Here is a 20,698-nt window from a genome sequence, read left to right as displayed (position 1 = left end):
AAATGCTCTCTAAACTTCTCAGCAATCTCCCCACAGTCCGACTTACCCTCAACACTCACCGGCAGGCCAGGCCTCACATTAATTTTCTTAGTTCCATTCCAAAAATCTCTAAAGTTTTTATTTCTATGGGAGGTAGCCAGCATGTCCATTATAATCTGTTCTTACCTGGTCTGACACCACTTAAGTTTGGATTTAAATACTTTCTTAGTATGATGCATTAGCTCAAAAACCCTACCTTGAGATGGTTTCCCACAACTGGAATTGAAGCCGGGCCTCTCTGTGAGCTTCTGCAACATGTTTATTCCACCCCACTAGACAGCGACTCCCGGCCCGCCTACCACACTTAGCTGTCATCCTAAGCTGTTTAAAAACTTGTGTCTCTGTCAAATTAAAATTTAGACTCTGCTTGTGCTTATTAATATAGAGTAAAACAAGTTTTTATAGTAATGTAATGTTGTAATTTTCTCTCTGTGTGCCTGTTTTCTGAATCGCTTACTATTTCTGGTGTACATTAAATATTTTTTGTAAAAAAAGGAAAAAAAATTTTTTCGACATTTTACTTTAAACGCGATTATCTCGGAAATTAGAATCGACAACGAGGTACCTTTTCCCAGATAACGCCACATATAAGCCATAGTATACTCACTGCGTCTGCCGGCGGCGCGCCCGCGGCAGCGTGGCCGGGTCCTCCTTGCAACAATACTCTCGCGCGCCGCGCACGTAATCGCGCAAGTACGAACTCCAGTTCACCATCTGTACAATACAATAACAACCACAGTGGGACTGGGACAGTTGACGGCGTAAAACAATATCACAAAGATGCCCCTAGCTCTGGTACAGGCTACGGCACATGCTGAGCTGAGTCCTTTTGGCATCACACTAGTCTACAGCACAACGTCTCTCATTTTTCTCTCTTCTTCTATTTATGTTTTTAACTTTTTACAGTGTTTTTGTTGTGTTTTTTAGGGTTCCGGAGCCAAAATGGCAAAAACTGAACCTTTATAGTTTCTCCATGTCTGTCCGTCTGTCTGTCCGTCCGTCCGCGGCTTTGTTCAGGGACTATCAATGCTAGAAAGCTGTAATTTTGCACGAATATGTGTAAACTATGCCGACAAAATGGTACAATAAACATTTAAAAAAAGTTTTTAGTGTACCTCCCATAGACGTACCTAAAGTGGGGGTGATTTTTTTTTCTCATCCAACCTTGTAGTGTGGGGTATCGTTGGATAGGTCTTTTAATCATTAGGGGGTTGCTAAAACGATTTTTCGATTCAGTGGTTTGTTTACAAAATATTCAACTTTAAAGTGCAAATTTTCATTAAAATCGAGCGTCGTTAGAGGAGGGCCTCTAAAATCTAAATCCAGTGGGTGGAAAATTTTGTAAAAAATTATAATGGTAGTAAGTATATCAAACTTTCAAAGAAACTATAACGGCTTAGTTTGCTTGAGAATTATTAGTAGTTTAAGAGTAAATAGCAGCCTAAGGTATAAAATATACCAAAACTTGGAAGATTCCGTATAAAATACGAAATCCTTAGAAAAATATTACTTATTTTTTTTGTAGTGGCTACGGAACCCTATTTTGGGCGTGTCCGATACGCTCTTGGCTGGTTTTTTTATATGTTGCGAGTTTGAGTTTGTAGTGAAAATAAAATATATAAGAATCTAAAACCTGACTGTTTAAAAACTAAAATGGAAAAAATCCAACTGCTATAAAAAATCATACTTTTATAGTATTTCTATGAAAATGGTAGCTGAATAGTAACGACGGATCTAATTACCTACTTTAATATCGTACATTTGAAAGTTTGTAAAGATATTTGGATATTTGTTACTTATTCACGTCTAAACCGCTGAACCGATATAGATGAAATTCGGCATACAGATAGTTTGAGTCCCCAGGAAGGACATGGGATGCCACAATGACTAGGTTCTGTGGTGGTCTAGGAATCAAATTGGTTTACTTTAAGGTCAAACCTCTCCTCAAGAGGTCTGCCCTTGACAAGGTACAGGTCGATTCACAAGAGCTGGCACGAATGGATAGAACGAACGAATGAAAGTATCGGTTTGAATACATTCACACAAATATGTAAATGTCATACATCTGTCATTTTCGTACAAAATTGTCTAAGTGACATAATTTTTCGTTCAAACCATTCGTGCCAGCTCTTGTGAATCGGTACTTCCTACATACGCTCGAAGAACAAGCCCTCCTTCAGCAGTCGGGTCAAAATTAAGTTCTCACCATAATATCAGTGTAGAAAGTGTCATCGTCCATTTTAGAGAGATCTTTCCTCAGCGCCACAAAGTTGTCGTTCTTGAAATGCCACTCCTTAGTGGTGTAGTACTGGAGAACTTCGAGCCCGTAGCTGATGCGTTTCTGTGTACGCACCATACTGTAATTATAATGTTTTTTGTTAAAAAAATATTTTTTAATACAAGCTTTTTTGCTGACTGTTCTTTTTGATGACTGTACTTGCATACCAAACTATATTTTCGTACCAAATTTCAAGTCGATGCCATTTACCGTTGAGGAGTTCCGTTCTGACGACCACCTGGACCGATTGTCACCGGACTAACATAAGTATGCCAAATTTCAAGTCAATGCGACCACTGGAAGTGGGTCTAATTTATCTTGCAAAAAAAGTTAAATAAAAGATTGATTGTAATAAATAAGAGTGCTTAGCCATATACCCTTCTTTTTGCGTCGGGGGTTAAAAACTGTACAATCACGAGGAGACGTGGTCACTAGTATACAGACACTCACAAGGTCTTCTTTCCCAGCAGCAGCAGCAGTAAGTCGAGCAGGTACGCGGGCAGTAGGTGCGTGAACAGTACAGCCAGCTCGTGCAGCAGCCGCGAGGACTTGGGCGAGCCGCCCGGGTACCACAGGCATACGGAGAAGGGGAACTCTTGCACGTGGACCCGCCCTGGAACGAGGGGGTCAGACTGTTTAGTGGTGCGGAGCGGGGGGGGGGGTATGCGGAACAGAATTGCGGACTAACAGCCTTATTCATAAAAAAACCTTAATTGAGGTTTGATGGGTCTGTTACTTAGCAGACTGATTAAGCTTGTTAGACGGTTGTCAAGAAGTATGATTCATAAACGCTTGCTAGGAGTCTGCTAGTTGTTGAGCTGCTGATAGACGGATTAGACGCGTTATGTTGGCCACCTTGACAAATCAAAGCCAAAAAATGGCCTCATCGATAATTAAAAAAAAATTTACAGCAGTGACAGAAAATTAGCAGTTTGTTTTCCCGCCATTTCCGATCCGCATGTTTATGTTGTGCAAAAAGCCGTAATTATGTTATTGTTAGTAAAGTAGCAGTATTAAATACCTAATTAAGAGGATTTTTAAATACAAATTCCTGAAAATAATTTATCCTGTTTTTTTAATCTTTGCGTAACCCTGCCTTCACTATAAATGTCTTCGGTATAGTTTTTTGCTCTTGTCAAAGTCAGCTGTTCAAACTTGTGGCGGCCATTTTGTGACTTAGCAGGGAGATAAAGGAGGGTCTACGGTACTCTAACTTTAGCAGAGCCTTGATCGACTGATTAGCGCTAACAGACGTTTATGAATCATGTTTTTTAGCATCGGGCCTTCAAGGAGGCTCTAACTTTTTATGAATAAGGCTGTATGTCTGTTATTGGCCCGGAGCTAGATAGCGGACCGGAGCGAGGAACGGAAGAAGTGAACGGGTTCCGGCAGGACTCGGTCATGTTCACCACGGCGACCTGCCCTGGGCGAGTGCGGCCCGTGTTGTAGGCGACCAGGATACACCCGGTCACTACCCAGGTCCACGCGCGTATATACCTACATAATACTTCCAACGTTGCACTCACCCATATCGAGCGCGGCGCCCCAAGTGAGCGGGTTCCGGCCCGATTCGGTCAGGTTCACCACGGCGACCTGCCCTGGGCGGGTGCGGCCCGTGTTGTAGGCGACCAGGATACACCCGGTCACTACCAGGTCCACGCGCGTATATACCTACATAATACTTCCAACGTTGCACTCACCCATATCGAGCGCGGCGCCCCAAGTGAGCGGGTTCCGGCCCGATTCGGTCAGGTTCACCACGGCGACCTGCCCTAGGCGGGTGCGGCCCGTGTTGTAGGCGACCAGTATGCACCCGTTCACCACTAGGTCCACGGGTATCACGTCTGCTTTCAATGACTCCTGAAAATTAAATTAATGAAGGAAGTTAATGTTTGGTACGGTAAACTTTTGTGTCCTACTAAACTAATTACGATGTAATAGGCCCGTTTTGACAGCTGTCATCTCAGTACAATTTATAACCTGCAATGGATAAATTGTACTGAGATGACAGCTATCAAAACGGGCCTATTACATAGTAATTAGTTTAATCGTACTATCTCACTCATATTATAAATGCGAAAGTTTATGAGTATGTACCTGTGTATGTTTGTTAGTCCATCGCACAATAACAGCTGGACGTATTTGGATGAAATTTGGCTTTTTTACCCTCATATTCCCACAGGACTGGAATAAAATTCCAACCGCTAGTATTAGTCATGAAATTTGGCACGTTTGTTTTGAATGCAACGTCAATGAAGACCACAATGTAATTTTTGGGAATACCTACTAGAATGTTTATGTTACTCCTTCACGCTCGAACGGCTAGGACGTCTGGAATAATACATACTTCACTTTATATCTACTTATTCTACTGATGTGAAAATTGCGGAATTTTTCGTATAGGAAAATTTCGGAAACTTCTCACAATTTTGTACGGGGATTGAAACTTGGCGTTTCTTAAATTTTAATTTCCTATATTTCTTGTGAAAATTTCCAGAAACTTCCGAGAACTTTTCGAACTTTTTGAAAAAAATCCGCAGCTTGCTTACCTATCTGTAATCTATTCCCACGTGTTGTTGATAATAAAAATGTCCCGCTGTACTTATTTACCTATGTAAGCCAAGAGCTAAGTAGCATAAGTGGAAAATAGTCGGGAGTCCTACCCGTAAAAGCAGTGTATGATATGACGAATGAAAGAAAGAAACAGTATGCGGAATAAAAGTGCGAGAGGTAAAAAAGCTAGAACTGGTATGAATCATGAAGAGTTAGATAAGGGCCTCGAGGCATGTCGAGGGAATATGTAAAAAAAAAAAACTATTCCCACGGCATCATCCCAAAATTTCAACACATTTTGTTTTATAAGCCATAAAATCCGTGTTATGATTTATGGAAATTCCCATTAGAATTTAGTAAAATCCCGGAATTTAGATCGATACGGCCATTTAAAACGAACTATAATACTTGGATATACAGCCAGCAGCAGAATTAGATGAGCGGTTGTGGTGGCTCAAGATGATCTAAACACTATATTAATATTACCTTGGCAATAGAATCGTGTCTGGATAATTTTTGTGCACTGTAACCACTCATCCACATCTGCAGCTGTATCTAAAGGTTCCCCCACATGCAGTCGCTCGTCGCTCGATTGCAGCGATAAATCTGGTCACGTGACCCCATTTTGAAGGTGATTTTGAATTTCCCGCGACTCAAAAAAGTAGCGTCAAGTCGCCACGTCGAGCAGCAGCGACAAGATGGCTTCTTGTAGGAATGGTCTTGGTCTTGGAAGCTGATTTCTTAATCTCATTTAGTAGCAGTCGGTCGTGGCAGTGGTACAAATAAAAGAAATTGGAGTGAATGAAAAAAATAAATAACAGTGTTTTTGCCGAAATTGAAGAGTTTTTTTTTCAGCGATAAAGCTCAACATTTTCAGCTTTATCGCTAAATGTCACGTGACCAGATTTGACGTTGGAATTTAAAATATTTTGTACGGAGCCCTCGGTTCGCGGGTTCAACTTGGCCTGTTGCTACGTGTCGGACAAGTACCAACCTTGAGGTGCATGGTCCTTATGACGCCCTTCCCAGCGCCAACCAACAGTCCCGTGGGCCCGTTCAAGTTGTCCACCCAGCCCGGCATGGGTTCCTTTAGGGCTGCCGTCACTGTCAACATATTTAGTGCCGAAACTTTAATTCAGAAATTCCCAACCAAGAGGTAACGCCCCGCCCCCCTAGGGCATTGGTTCCGAACCTAGTGGTAATTACCCCCCGGGGGTAAATTAGCTATTCTCTGGGGGTATTAAAGAAGCTAATAATTAAGACCTAATCTAATTAAATACCTAGCTAAATAGTAAAACTTAAAAATGATAGATCGCCGCTCAGTAAGTACCTACCGCTGGTGGCACCTCTTTCTAGCTGCTATTTTTACCTATTCCATTGTTAAAAAAATAAACATTGTAAAACTGGTTTTAAAAGTTCACAGTATTTGCTTGCGTTGTATCTATTTATTAAATTTTAAGGGGGGGGGGGTAAATTCAGTTTTCCCAGTTCATATGGGAACCACTGACTGCCCTAGGGGGATGTAAAGAAATAGTTATTTGTGCAACAAGAGAGCAAAGTTGTTTTTTGTTGCGAGTGTTGATTTGAATCCCGAGTAAGCGAAGGATTCTATAATTGAATCACGAGCGTTAGCGAGTGATTCTAGGTTAGAATTCTGAGATCAGCAAGGGATTGAAATACCTACACGAGATGCAAAAAAACTTTGGTCTCGTGTGACACATACAATTTTTCACCTCAGCAGCGAGAACATGATTTAAATGTAACATAAGAATAAAACACATATACCTACCTGTTTACAAACAAACATATTTTTTTTAAAATAGAATCCGATTATTATCAAATATAATAATTACATTTAAAACCATAAAAAGAGTCCAGTAGCTACAATACAAATCGCATACTCATAACATGCAAGCTTAACTTCTTGTACCAATGTCACACTTATTTTTTAATACTGCAAAAAGCCTCATCTCGGGTAATTGAAAAGGTTGAACAATTAAACCTTTAAATATGATTTTTATTAAGATTCTATTACATAAACATAAATAGATTTGTTAAAAATCATTCAATTTAACACATAATAATTATACTGTAGAGGCCGTATACGGAATTCTTTTATAAAAAAAAACAAGAGAAGCGGCTTTCGTGCAACGAGGTTGCATACTTTATTAAAAGATCGGGAAAATTTACATTTTGGAAATATTTCGATATATTTTAATACCAAAAATGTAATTTAAGTTTGTAATCGACAAATTGATCCTATCTCTTGCTTTTTTCGAGTTGAAGTGAAATGACAGATCAAAGTAAAGTTCAAATATTTGGAATTCAGTGAGTAGACCCAACACTGTAGTCAGCATTTAAAAAAATAATTAAAAAGTTACTTTGTCTCACAGAGTGAGCAAAATGCGATTTTGCTCACTGATTTCTCATAGCAAAACCTGCCTGTTTGAGGTGCTGAGGTGAAAATAATTTATATACATTTGCACCGAAAATAAATGTAACTAGGTAGGTAGGATAGGTAAATTAACTGTTCCAAACTTAACTTAAGGGGAACATGAAAATATTATTTTTGGTGACCGACGAAGCCGTGGTGGCCGAGTGGTTTGACCTATGGCCTCTCAAGCAGAGGATCGTGGGTTCAAACCCCGACTCGCACCTCTGAGTTTTTCGAAATTCATGTGCGAAATTACATTTGAAATTTACCACGAAATACATACACACATTTGGATTACATTTTAATTTTCCAAGTTGGCCGAAAATAAATCTATTATTATTATTATTTACGGTGAAGGAAAACATTGTGAGGAAAACTGCACAAACCTGCGAGGCAATTCAATGGTGTGTGAAGTTCCCAATCCGCACTATGGCCTAAGCGCTCTCATTCAGATAGGAGGCCTGTGCCCAGCAGTGGAATGTATACAGGCTGGGATGATGATGTGATGATGATGAGATAATCCAAGTCTGGGCCACTGCTGAGCACAAGACTCTCAGATTGAGAGAGTTGTCAAATATAATGCATTGGTGTCACCACCATTACTCCTCCTAAACAGCTCGACCGATTCGGATAGTTTTTGTGTGTATTTCAATAAGTTCCTGGATGGTTCGATATCACGATTGGACCCGGTAGGTGGCGCTGCTATCTGTATGTTATCATATTTACCCCCTGTTTTACCATCCATTGATTAAATTTATCTGTCGGATAAATGTGACGCCGTCTCTGTTTGTTTTGTTCAAATAGACACAGACAGCATCACATATAAAACATAATCAAGAATTTACTTATTAAGGGCAACTAGCCTAGCAATTTGTATCTTTAAAAATAAAGATTAGCTAAGGATAATCATGTAATTAATTGTATAATTGTTATGAATTAAACAGGCCATTGGCTAAACGCCTTGCGGTCGAGGAACATCGGCACTATTCTGGACCCAAATTCTTTGCGGATAGCAATTTCCCTAAGACTTGGGGCCAGAATATGCATTCCTCACATGTCCGTTTGCGGCAAAAAGGTGGAGCAACTGGGACGACATGGACTTTCATGTGTAAGGAGCGCCGGCCGTATGTTCCGTCATGGCACCATCAATGACTTAGTACGTCGGTCGCTTGCCACTGCTGCAGTACCTTCGGCTTTAGAGCCAGCCGGCATGGCAAGGGACGATGGCAAGCGTCCAGACGGGGTCACCCTGGTGCCATGGAAGCTCGGTAGGGCCCTGGTGTGGGACGCGACATGCGTTGATACTTTCGCTCTGTCCCACATCCAGGCAACTAGCTCACAAGCCGGCGCTGCGGCTGATCAGGCTCAAATACTCAAGCGTCGCAAGTACTCCTCCTTATTAAAGGATTACGAGTTTGCGGCGCTTGCTGTTGAGACCTTAGGGCCCTGGTCAGCCGACATGAAGTTTTTTATAAAGGCCCTGTCGTCCCGGTTGGTCGACGCTTCTGGGGACCCAAGAGCTGGCGCGTACTTATCCCAGCGGATCTCACTTGCGATCCAAAGGGGTAATGCGGCCAGCGTCATGGGAACCCTGCCACAGGCAGATCTTTTAGACGGGGTATTCTTTTTATAATTTTCATTGTTACAGTTAGTTAAGTTATCTTAGGTTAGTTCTTTTTTATGTATGTAAACTCATAATTGTACAACTTTAAAAATTACTTGATATAATTTTATTATCTTGTGCTGTAAATTATTCAATAAACCATTATTTACTTATTATTAAACAGATAAAAATTTCAATATGTTTTTTTACATTTATCCGCCAAATAAAATTAATGGGTGGTGAAACAGCCCCTTAATGTGGTGTGGCTTTTCCGGATCCGCTATTTGTCTTTCTTTCTTTCTTTCTGATATTGAAGTCCTCTTGGGGTGACACTCTTTCTCGGCCCGGATAATACCGGGATGGAAATACCGACCCTGTTTTTTGTGTACACGCCCATAGAAACTGACAGGAGCTTCTATGGGCGTGTACACAAAAAACAGGGCCGGTATTTCCATGTCGGTGTTATCCGGGCCGGGAAAGAGTGTCACCCTCCTATTGAATGAATGAAATAATGAATCGTTTATTTACAGAACATACTTGACATGGGCACTCACCGATAGAGGGCCTGACGATGGCGATTGGGAAGCGTCCCTCGTACTGGGCCACCAGGGCCTCTGATAAAGACTTGGTGTAGGCATACGTGTTGGGTTGCGGAGCGATGAGCCTGCGAACACAGTGTTTTTAACCCCCAACGCCAAAAGAGGGGTGTTATTATAAGTTTGACGCCAATGTCTGTATGTTATCGTAGCTCTACGGATGGACCGAGTTCGATGCGGTTCTTTATGTGAAAGAGAGTTTCTCTGCAGTGGTTCTTGGCTATGTTTGATAAAATCGGTTCAGCCGTTTCTGAGACTTTGAAATGACAATGCTAAACAGTTATCATAACTAACTAGCCATTGCCCGCTGTCTCTTCTGTTTGCTTCCGAATTCTACGCAGACAGTCGCGGGCAACAGCTAGTGATAAAACACGCACACACACACACACACACACACAAACTTTCGCATTTACTCACAAACTCACCGCCACAGTACACTATTTCACACCAATACTTGTGGCGTGCTGTACTCTACAGATGTATACTGCTCCACAAAAGTTTATCATCTCGCCGTTACGCCACACTCCAGCAAACCAATTCTAGTGGGACACTGTACGTACTTGGGTTCCAAATTAGTAAGCAGTTCATCGTCCATCCAATCAACGCATTGCAACAGCTTTTGCGGATTGTGCTCGGTTTCGTACACCCGCTCCTCCAAGACTGGCAGCTCGCAGCGGCAGTAAGCTGTGGATACTTGGATGTATACCTGTGGGGAGTTGTACTGGTGTTCAATTTGTGTTTCTTTAAAACAGTCGTAAAAACTTCAGGTATTCAAAAACTTCATTGTTTTTATAATAAAATTCCAAAGAATATTATAAATGAAACAGATACAAAATTCAGATCTATTGTCAAGAAGACATTAATATATAAGGCGTATTATAAAGTTAATGATTATATCATGGACAGGGATATTTGGAAATAATTCCGATCCGCATTAGCGATCCCTTCAAATAGCGAACCTACTGTGTTAAAAATAAAGTTGTGTTAAATACTTGTGATGTATAGATATCATTTAATAATATTGTAAATCTGTTTAAAAAAAATATACCTCGTTGAGTTTCTTGCCGGATTCTTCTCAACAGACGTTTTTCCGAACCGGTGGTAGTTTTTTTTTGACATTCATAAGTGCTTGTTATAGCCTATAAAATTGAATAAAACTATTTTGACTTTGACTTTGAATTCTACTGACTGAGGTACTTAAATTACGCGAGCCCTTTTAGGAAGAAACTCATTTACAAAATGAAAATCCGGTCGGTACTTCACGTAAGTATTGTAAAGTTTTTAGCGTACCTACTTACCTCAATGTTGCGCATGCCTTCGACTAATTCCAGCACTCGCAGTGTCCCCCGAGTGTTCAAGTTAGCAGCGTCTCTCAGTTTCATATCGAATCTGAAACGCAAAATTAATAACTTGTTGTTTTTTTAAAAAATATGGCGCTGTCCATTGGAGGACAATTTTGCCGCCAGTGTCTAGTTAGGTTAGGTAAAAAAAATCTAGAAAACGAAATATGAGACGTAATGGTGTATGAACGATGACAGCAACTTATAATAGTAAGATAATCATTTTTAGCAAGCGCGTCGGCCATTATTTATTATTTATTTTGACAATTGTCTTCCCGCTCCCGCGCTATTGTAATATCGTCGGCCTAAATCGCAAACCTCGTAACTCAATTTGATCAAATTTTACAGGAGGCACAAAAAACTTCACTACCAAAAATTTTGCATGAAGACTTTCTAAGTTTTTTTTACATAATGTTAAGTTAAATTTAGCCGTCAGATTGTTAAGACCTATTTTTTTTTTAAATCACCTGAACCTGGAAATTTTGGAGTTAAGAGTTTTTCTTGAAAATTTTATAAAGCAAATCGGGAGTTAAGAGTTTTTCTATAAAAAATAGAGGTAATCTTTTGATCTGAACAAGGTAATTATTTACATGATTAAGTACATGAGTTTGGCTCAGGTGAAGATAATGAAGCATGATTATTTTTGGCTGAATTAATTTGATGCAAACTAGCGGGCGACACACAATGTTCATGCTGTAAGGCTGTTGACATTTTTCTTGTTCAGGAAAGCAGAGAACTGCTGGTTTATGACGTGATGAGTGGATTTCGTGGCTTGAAAATCGATTTTTTTGTTGAGGCAAGCTCTTGAAACTTGCTGGTGACACACAAATTTCATGCTGCTTAGTTGGTGAGGTAATAGGGAATTTGAGGACCTGGTATCCCAATGCCAATGTTATAGGACAGATCAAGGCGTCCAGACTCCGGTGGGTCAAGCACGTAGAAAGGTTGGGAGAGGGTCGAGCCGTGAAGAGAGCGCACTTGGGATGACCGAGAGGCCGGTTGGCTTCCCAGGTACCGCTGGAGGGACGAGGTCCTGAAAGACCTTTTGGACCTCAGGGTCGAAGACTTGCAAGAGCTGACTCAACACCGCAAACCGTGGCGTAATCTGGTGTTGGAGGCCAAGACCCACTTTGGGTCACTGCGCCCTGGTAGTAGTAGTAGTAGTTAGTGAGATACAAGGTGGTGTAGGGTTCTGCGCTCTAAAACAAATCTCTTGTTAAGATGAAAAGTGCTCTTCCTGAACTAAAATTAAAGATCCATCGTATTGATTTACATCGAAATTGTAACATGCGTACGTTTTTACCTATTTTTTGAAAAAATATTTTCTTCAGTCTTGCTTTCCTTTGTTGATTCATTTTAGTATCCGCCTACAGAACAAAACAATGTTATAAGTAAAAAAACATTAATAAAGCAGCTGGGACGAGTTCGACTAGATCCCACTATAATATAATAAATGCGAAAGTTTGTAAGTCTATTTGTTTGTTTGTTACTTCGCTTCATGACGTCTAAACCGCTGAACCGATTTAGATGAAATTCGGTATACAGACGGAGTCGCGGCCAGTCGCGGGTAACAGGCTAGTAGGTAGGTATAACATAAATTAAAATAGTGACACAAACAAAACAAATGCCTATTCGAACAATCACAACTACGTACTAGATTAAATAATTTGCGTAGAAAACCACGTAACTAATCTTCACGCGTAAAGATACACGCGAAGCAAACCTCGTATGTCCACGGCACGCAAACAAACTACATTTTCAATAGTCTAATGTGTTTAAATATGATAAATATCTATCAAGAATACACAATCAGTTAATATTGCAGAACCTTATTACACACCTGTTAGTGTGCACCCGTTTCCTTCTTAAATCTTTACGCAAAACTGACGTGCAGTCACACCGCCATCGCAAACTGTAGGTACTGAAGGGAGTGGCGGGGGGCGGGGGGAGATACGTGGTATATCTTTTACAAAAATGGCGGTCGGGAGTTGCGAGGTTTTCTATTTTGCTTTTTAAACTTAAACGGTTTATTCTTGGTATTTAGGAGTTTTGCCGTTAGATGCGTTCAGAATAGTACTATCTAAAAGTGTCAAAACATAATTTTCAAAAAAAATGGAGTTACGAGGTATGCGATTTAGGCCGACGATATTATTTTTCGTCGGCCTAATTCGTTAACCTTCTAAGTCCATTTTGACTGAGTTTACAGGACATTGAAAAAAGTGCATAGACTCTTCAATCGTTAACTAATCAAAATTTTGAAAATCCATTGGTAGCAATGACTAAACTTGATATTTTAAAGATATAATTAACAGCATATCTTATACCAATCACAGGAAATTAATAAAAATGTCTATTTAGCAGGTTTTCGTGTTGAAAGTTAAATTGAATATAGACTTAGCAGTTATTAGACTTAAATTGAGTATGCTGGAGAAAATATCCATAATATTTTGCTTATTACTATTTTACCATAAAACCAATTCAGCCTGTAATAAAAATTGTATTTAGTGTTAATCAATCACTAATAATTATGAGATGTAATTACACCTAAGATAAGACTCTTTTTACTAAACAATCAGCAATAGGTAATTAACAAGCAAATAATGATTAAAATATATGTTCCGCACATTAAATTATATATAGAACTATGAAAAATAACACAATAAATTTACTCCGTTGATATTTTTTTCAAATAAACCGAATTTTCAGTAAAACATCGCATGACGCAGCAAACACGTGGTGTCGCGAATAACTGTCAGTGCCAAACTAAGACCCAAACTGGACTTAGCAGATTTTCTGTGTGGAAGTCAGAAAGCAGTTTTTCGGGCATAAGATTTGACACTTACTTTATGCTGATATAGCCGTTATTCCTTTACCAAACGGTAGAGAATGGTGTGCACTTTTTGACAAGTATGAAAAGTCATTTTCACCCAAAAGTGGACTTAGCAGGTTAACGAATTAGGCCGACGTTTTGTTAAGTAGGCTATGCTGCAAAACAGTACTGGTTTGATCAAAATGGATATAGGAGTTAAGTGCTGCTCTCTATTATCGAGTAGGAAACCTACGGTAGCTCTTAGTTTCTAATTTGTTTATAGATGGCGCGCAACTTAAAAACATAAATCTTACCGGACACAGGCTGCACAATGAAAAATAATCTGGCACTCCCTCCTTAGCTCTTCTCGATCCTCTTCTGATATACCCAAATTTTCAACTAGAATGTCTCCGGACACAAGACGAAGTTTCTCAAAACATTTCGGATCGTTCTCGTGTAGGTTACTAAATACCTGTGGAAGAAATTAGCGCCATCTAGTGATCATGCTTAAAACTATTTATACAGGAAACTGGTAAGGGTGTAGCAAGCAGAAGAATACCTATGTAATATTTCTGCTACTCACTCCTAGAGGGCGTTTCACATAATTTACCTGAGATTTGAGAAAATCTGCAAGTCTTTCAGTGATGCTAAGTCCTTTCTTCGATCTCATCAGCAGGTATATTCTCTTGATACCTGGGCAGCACCGCAGCAGCTTCTCAACGAGGACTTTGCCCATGAACCCGGTAGCGCCGGTTATGAAAATTGTTTTATTCGCGTAGTACTCCGCTACGCCTACAGATGGCTCCATGACTGATTAAGTTCTGAAAAAAATATTAAATTAAGTAGGTACTTCATTGTCCGCTACTTTATCTACAAAGAATTCTTATCGCTATCCCGCGGGAACTGTGTAACTTCACGGGATTATAACTATCCTATATATCCTTTCCAGGGTCAGACCAAATTTCATCTAATTCGGTTAAGCGGTTTTTAAGCGTGAATCTGTCTGCCAGATAGACAGACTGCGTGTGTGTGACAGACAGACTGGCAGAGTTACTTTCGCATTCATAATATTTGTAAGGATAAATTTTAATGAAAATGTGCTCTTTAAAGTTTAATATTTCGCAAACAGATCACGGAATAGAAAAATCTTCTTAGCAACCCCCCAGTGGTTTTAAAAGACCTATCCTACGATTCCCCACACTATAGGGTTAGTCGGAAAAAAGTCACCCCTACTTTACGTATATGGCGGTACACTAAAAAAATTTTTTTTAGTTCTTTTTAATTTTACCACTGTCGGCGTGACTGATATATGTATAAGTATACTAGCTTTTGCCCGCGGCTTCGCCCGCGTTGAATTCGGATATCGCGCGCTGTTCCCTCGGGAACTGTGCATTTTCTCGGGATAAAAAGTAGCCTATGTCACTCTCTGGCCCATAAACTATCTCAGTGCCAAAAATAACGTCGATCCGTCGCTCCGTCTCGACGTGAAAGAGGGACAAACATACATACAAACACACACACTTTCGCATTTATAATATTAGTATGGATTCATGCCAAATTACAGATTTCTAGTACTAACGGTCTCTGAGTTTAGCCGCGGACGGACAGACATGGCAAAACTATAAGGGTTCCTAGTTGACTAAGGGACCCTAAAAAAGCAAGCGATTTTGGCTCACCGCGTGTTCCTTTCACGTAGCGATTAACATTCAGTGAATGCCAAAGCAATTAATTCAGCTGTGAACGACATTGCACCGCTTATAAGGCATCTTCGTTGGCGAGAAAGTGGTAATCAAATGACGTCATCAACAATTAATAAGTTTTAAATTAGTTTGGAGTGGTCAGAGGATTTTTTTGTGAATGATAACTCATCTGTTGATAGCCGTCAGGCCGTCTAGCCGTTTAGGCTAGATAGCGGATCCCAGACTCGTACCTACATACTATGAATACTTATGCCCGAAAAACATAATTACTCGTACCCGGGCAAACATTCGAGCGTTTTGACCGCGCGGTCAAACGTCATTACCATCCCACGTTTATATATAACACACCGGAAAGACAAGGCACAAGAATTTTAATCACGCCAAATTCAGAAAGAAAGAAAGAAAGAAAGAAAGAAAAACATTTATTCGTGACATTTTTACAAATAAAAGAAAAAGAAAAAAGGAAATAAATTTTGTCACGAAATGGTCCCAACTCAGCATGATGTCAACCTTGCGGCCGACGCTGGTCTTCCGTTGGAACCATTTAGGAGTTAAAAGAACACAACAGCAGTGAACTCGACAACTAAAACAAGTTTTTACAATACACAAACTAGTAATTTACAACATAAAAATATACCTTAACTACACAAAATATAAATAAAGGAAAAAAGAGAATAATATGCACGTCTGTATAGGCCTATTGCCTTTGCCAATAATACAATTATTGACGTGGCATTAAAAAAAGAAAAAAGAAAAAAAGTACTCTGTATCTCTTCAGCATCGGTATTGTCCTCAATTTTCATAAAAAAACAACCCTGGGCATTACCTCTTTTAATAACACCTGCGAAGACACCAATGACAAAAAAAAACGCTGCAAAAACGCTGAATTTTCGCCTACCCACCTTCGAGAAGTCGGTTGTTAAGAAAAGAAGTGTTGAGAACTTAGTTAACTTAAACTTCAACAGTCGGGACCCATTATTACCTACTGAGAATTATTGCGCCGGTCATTTTTTTTTAAATGCCTATAAGTATAGTTTGGGCAACGACACGCGCTATACGTTAATGTTGGCCTTAACTTAAACTTCCACCCGTTAGGTGCAGTGCATACTGGAAAATTTTGAGCTGGGGGACTGCTAAAAAAATCGAAGTTTGTATCGTACCTTCCCTCTCACTCTCGTGTTAAATAATATTAGCGTTAGCGAGACGGCAAGATACGAAATTCGAATTCTGCACTTCGTACCTACAGGGTCAGTTCCCAATTTTATTTTTAACCCCGACGCAAAAAGAGGGGTGTTATAAGTTTGACCGCTATGTGTGTCTGTGTGTCTGTATGTCTCTGTGTCTGTGTGTCTGTATGTCTGTAAGTCTGTGTGTCTGTGTGTCTGTCTGTGGCACCGTAGCTCTTAAACGGGTCAACCGATTTGAATGCGGGTTTTTTTATTTGAAAGCAGGTTTTCCAGCGATGGATCTTAGACATGTTTTATCAAAATCGGTTCAGCCGTTTCAAGATTATCAGCTCTTTTGTTCGCTGCGGTAGGAATCCTTGACGCATAATGGTATATACTTTACTTTCAAACATATGTGGGACCTAAAATTTGAAACAGCCATGTATGCTATATAACTTTGCAAGATTATGGAATTCTCGTTCTGATGCTGCAGCCAAGATATCCAGAACACTAGTAGATACACTCTTGATAAAACCATAGCAGGTATATCGTGTTTGGATTCGTTTCGATCAGTATTTGATTCTACATACAATGCAATGGTGGCAACTCGACGAGCTGATGCTGCAGCCAGGATATCCAGCACACCAGTATACTCTTGAAAAAATAATAGCAGATATGTCGTGTTTGATTCATTTTGATCAGTATTTGGCAACACGATGAAAGTTAATACTTTAAAAATAAAACATATAATATAACATAATAAAAGTCGCGGGCAACAGCTAGGTAGTGAATAATTATTTTTTACTTTTTAGTTGTCTTTTTTGGCAGCGTTTTTTTTCGGGTGCTTTTTTTTATTTTTGCTGGCGTTATTTTGTGTCGGAGGTTTTTCTTTTTTTTTTAATTAATTTATTTTACTTCAACACTATTTACATATATTACACTTGTACACAAAAGGTCCTTAGCTCCTACTCATACCGTAATTATATCTTTACAAGTACTTACACGTATTTACACCTACATCTGAAGTCTAAAAAAGTTCTAATTAGCTTACTATTTACAGAAAAAAGAAGAATTGATATACACACAAAGGTACATGTACCTATTTATATTACACAGTTTATAAGTATACACCTTCACAAGCTAGCTATTTAATTTACACTATTCCACGGTGATTCCACGAATCTCATATGAACTTCGAAATTCAATTTTCATATTAACCGCCGGGCGCCGGCGCAATAACGTAAGTAAACAAACTAACAAAAAACATTAAATTAAAAAAATCAAAAACCCGACTGCCTTAAAAACTAAAAGGAAGAAAATAAGTTTAGTGGTCTAGAACTGTTAAGTAGCTAATTTAAAGTTCATCAGTCGGGACCCATTTAAATCGTGACGCTCAAAAATTCTTAGTAATGGGTCCCGACTGTTGAACTTTAAATTAGCTACTTAACAGTTCTAGTCTAGACCACTAATAGTAGATTGATAACCAAGGGTGGAAAGTGACCCATTTCACCTGAGATATTTCTGGCGCTCGAACGAAGTGAGAGCGCCAATAGTTCGAGGGGAAATGGGTAATTTCACCCGAGTTAGACACTCTACTCTATTTCGACTGTGAGGAAAGTAAAATAGTACAAATAAAAATTAGAATATCATTAAATTGAATTTCAGTATTCAGTAAATTGAATTTACTTACACCCAACCTCCAACGGTACCTTTTCGACCTGGCCACTTGCCTCGGCCGAGTATAAAAAAAAACGAGTTGGTCACGACCAAGGAGTTTATATACCTACAAAACTGGAGGTTGAACGCCGAACGAAGAAGTTTGACCTTTATTACTTATTTATATATTCCATCTCTTTCTTTCACATTTCACGAATGACATCCATCTCTTTCTTAACCTAACTAAAGAAAGAGATGAAATATGTTCGTGACATAATAAAGATCAAATTTCGTGTTTCAAACGGATGTACGGCGTTCAACCTCCAGTGTTGTATATAAGCTCCTTGGTCACGACGTGCATCTAGATGGTCATGCCGTCATGCCGAAGTGTGAAAAAAAAGTGTCATTGACGTAACTAATCGAAAAATTAAAAAAAAAATACTTTCCACCCTAGAGATGAAAACGCAAGTTTCCACCCGGCTATCTAATCTACCCATGAAAATTAAACTTTCCGAACAGGAGAGATGGAAAACTTATTTTCTTCCTTTTAGTTTTTAAAGCAGTCGGGTTTTTTGATTTTTATAATTTACTTAATGTTTTTTATTTTATACTTTTTTGATATTTCTGTGAAAATAGTCGATTAAAAGTATTATAACCTGTATATATTTAGAATGGGCTAATTATTAGCTTTCATTTGATTCCCATATTGTTACAATACAAAATATATTTTTTTATTCCTTCGCCATATTTTTTTCGCAGACCCCATATTGAAATATTATGTAGCCTATGTCACTCCGACAGTTATAACGAATCCAATGATACCTCACATGTCACAATCCGTCCAGACGTTTAGGCTGCAGAGAGGACCAAAAAAATGGACATACATACATACATACATACTTACATACATACAAACACTCAAAAAACTTAACCCTACTTCGGGCAGTCGGGTAAAAATAATCAAGTATATTGAATAGTTTTGAATTTCGGACACCGTGACGCATTAAATGTAAAGAAAATTCCACCATATTTCTGTTCACGTAAAGTTTAAAATCCACTGCACAATATTTTAAAAATCTTAAGTAAATTTGCATCGACGCTCGCCGTTGCCGTCCCGTTTTGCTCGAACGAACAATGAGGGCTATCGTGTATGAATTCGCCACTAGAGGCGCTAGTGTAGCGTGAGGTCTCCGAAATGTCAAATCTCATAGTTTTAGGGTGAGCTACGCGGGTTTATTTATAATTAGAATAATTTTGTGAATATTTTGCAATATATGAAATTCATTATGGCAAATATGCGTTCCGGGGCAATGAATGTCTGTTTTGAGACAGTTTTGTCTTTCGGAAACCTTTGTCCTCCCTTTTTTCCGAACAAAACGGGGACTATGCAACACTGTGGCATGCTCGATATTTTTATGGTATGGTTTTAAGGTGTATTAAATATGATTTTAATCTAAAATTTGTTTTTACGCCCGTAATAACAGACTTTGAAAGCCATACTTAAAAACCTCACGCAACAGTGCGCCATCTAGTGAGACAAAAAACGATAGCCCTCATTCTGAGAACTCCCGCACGTAACCGATGTGAGCTAGCATCGCAGCGAAACTCGAACTTCGCGTGTTGCCGTCCCGCTGACGCTTAGGTTATTTAACACGCGAGTGAAAGGGATGGTGCGATACGAACTTCGTTTTTCGAGTTACGTGGTAGCCCCGCCCGCAGCGAGCAGTCTACTCATTTCATTACATTCATTACAACTCCCATCGCTTTCCGTTCCGTCACTCCGTTGCGCTGAGGCTGAGGTAGATATGGCTCAGGCTATGGACAGGAGAGGTGTCTGTCGCACGCGAGCGAAATAATAGAATACCTATCGCACAGCACAGTGATGTTTGTATCTTCCGAGTGATGTGTAATACGTCATTACACGGTTGTGTGATATTACATTTGTGATATTAATCGCATTACATTTACATACACATGTCACGTAACCTCACTGGTATTCATGAAGTTACGTCTCAAAAATTGCTCACGTATCGTATGAGTAAGAATTTTGATTTGTGGAAATTGAAACAGGTTGGAATAATGTAACCAAATTACAGAGGCACAACAATAGCGTGTTTTAAACAAGCCAGCGCCATCTATGAGCATAATAACGAACATACTTAAAGGAGAAAAACATCCTATTGGTTTTTCTTACAATGTATCATCAGTCAAACTATTTATTTGTTTGACATTTGGAGACCTTATACATCTCCATCTCTTTATTTTCAACCGACTTCAAAAAAGGAGGAGGTTTTCAATTCGGGTGTATGTTTTTTTTTTGTATGCTGTTTGTTACGCGATAGCTCCGCCAATTGTGAGGCGAGTAGTGTGCGTGTTGCGGCAGCCGCCGAGTCGCGTGCTCCTGAGAAGAAGGGCTACGAAATAGCCCGAAACATGTCGAGCTCAACTCGGTTCAAGACGTGAGTTGTCCGTTACAATATCATTTAATACGAGTGAGTCTCGCGGTAGTTTCATGTTCAAAAGA

General features: G+C 39.4%; 1 protein-coding gene across 1 annotated transcript in view; it reads right to left on the bottom strand.

Annotated features, from left to right (window-relative positions):
- Positions 1 to 20,698, bottom strand: part of LOC141443963 (putative fatty acyl-CoA reductase CG5065) — a 46,537-nt gene that overhangs the window by 4,294 nt on the left and 21,545 nt on the right. The window contains exons 2-11 of the mRNA XM_074109399.1: positions 14,263 to 14,473; positions 13,967 to 14,124; positions 10,802 to 10,892; positions 10,064 to 10,209; positions 9,462 to 9,571; positions 5,865 to 5,974; positions 4,018 to 4,177; positions 2,768 to 2,930; positions 2,246 to 2,396; positions 647 to 753 (exon numbers count right to left, since the gene is read on the bottom strand). Of these exons, the coding sequence (XP_073965500.1) occupies positions 647 to 753; positions 2,246 to 2,396; positions 2,768 to 2,930; positions 4,018 to 4,177; positions 5,865 to 5,974; positions 9,462 to 9,571; positions 10,064 to 10,209; positions 10,802 to 10,892; positions 13,967 to 14,124; positions 14,263 to 14,460 (1,394 nt within the window). The 5' untranslated portion in view covers positions 14,461 to 14,473. The remainder of the gene's footprint in view (positions 1 to 646; positions 754 to 2,245; positions 2,397 to 2,767; positions 2,931 to 4,017; positions 4,178 to 5,864; positions 5,975 to 9,461; positions 9,572 to 10,063; positions 10,210 to 10,801; positions 10,893 to 13,966; positions 14,125 to 14,262; positions 14,474 to 20,698) is intronic.

This window comes from Choristoneura fumiferana, chromosome 28 (assembly GCF_025370935.1).
Source record: "Choristoneura fumiferana chromosome 28, NRCan_CFum_1, whole genome shotgun sequence".
Classification (NCBI taxonomy): domain Eukaryota; kingdom Metazoa; phylum Arthropoda; class Insecta; order Lepidoptera; family Tortricidae; genus Choristoneura; species Choristoneura fumiferana.
The sequence above is the reverse complement of the archived record's forward strand: the minus strand, read 5'-3'. Positions and strand labels throughout refer to the sequence as shown.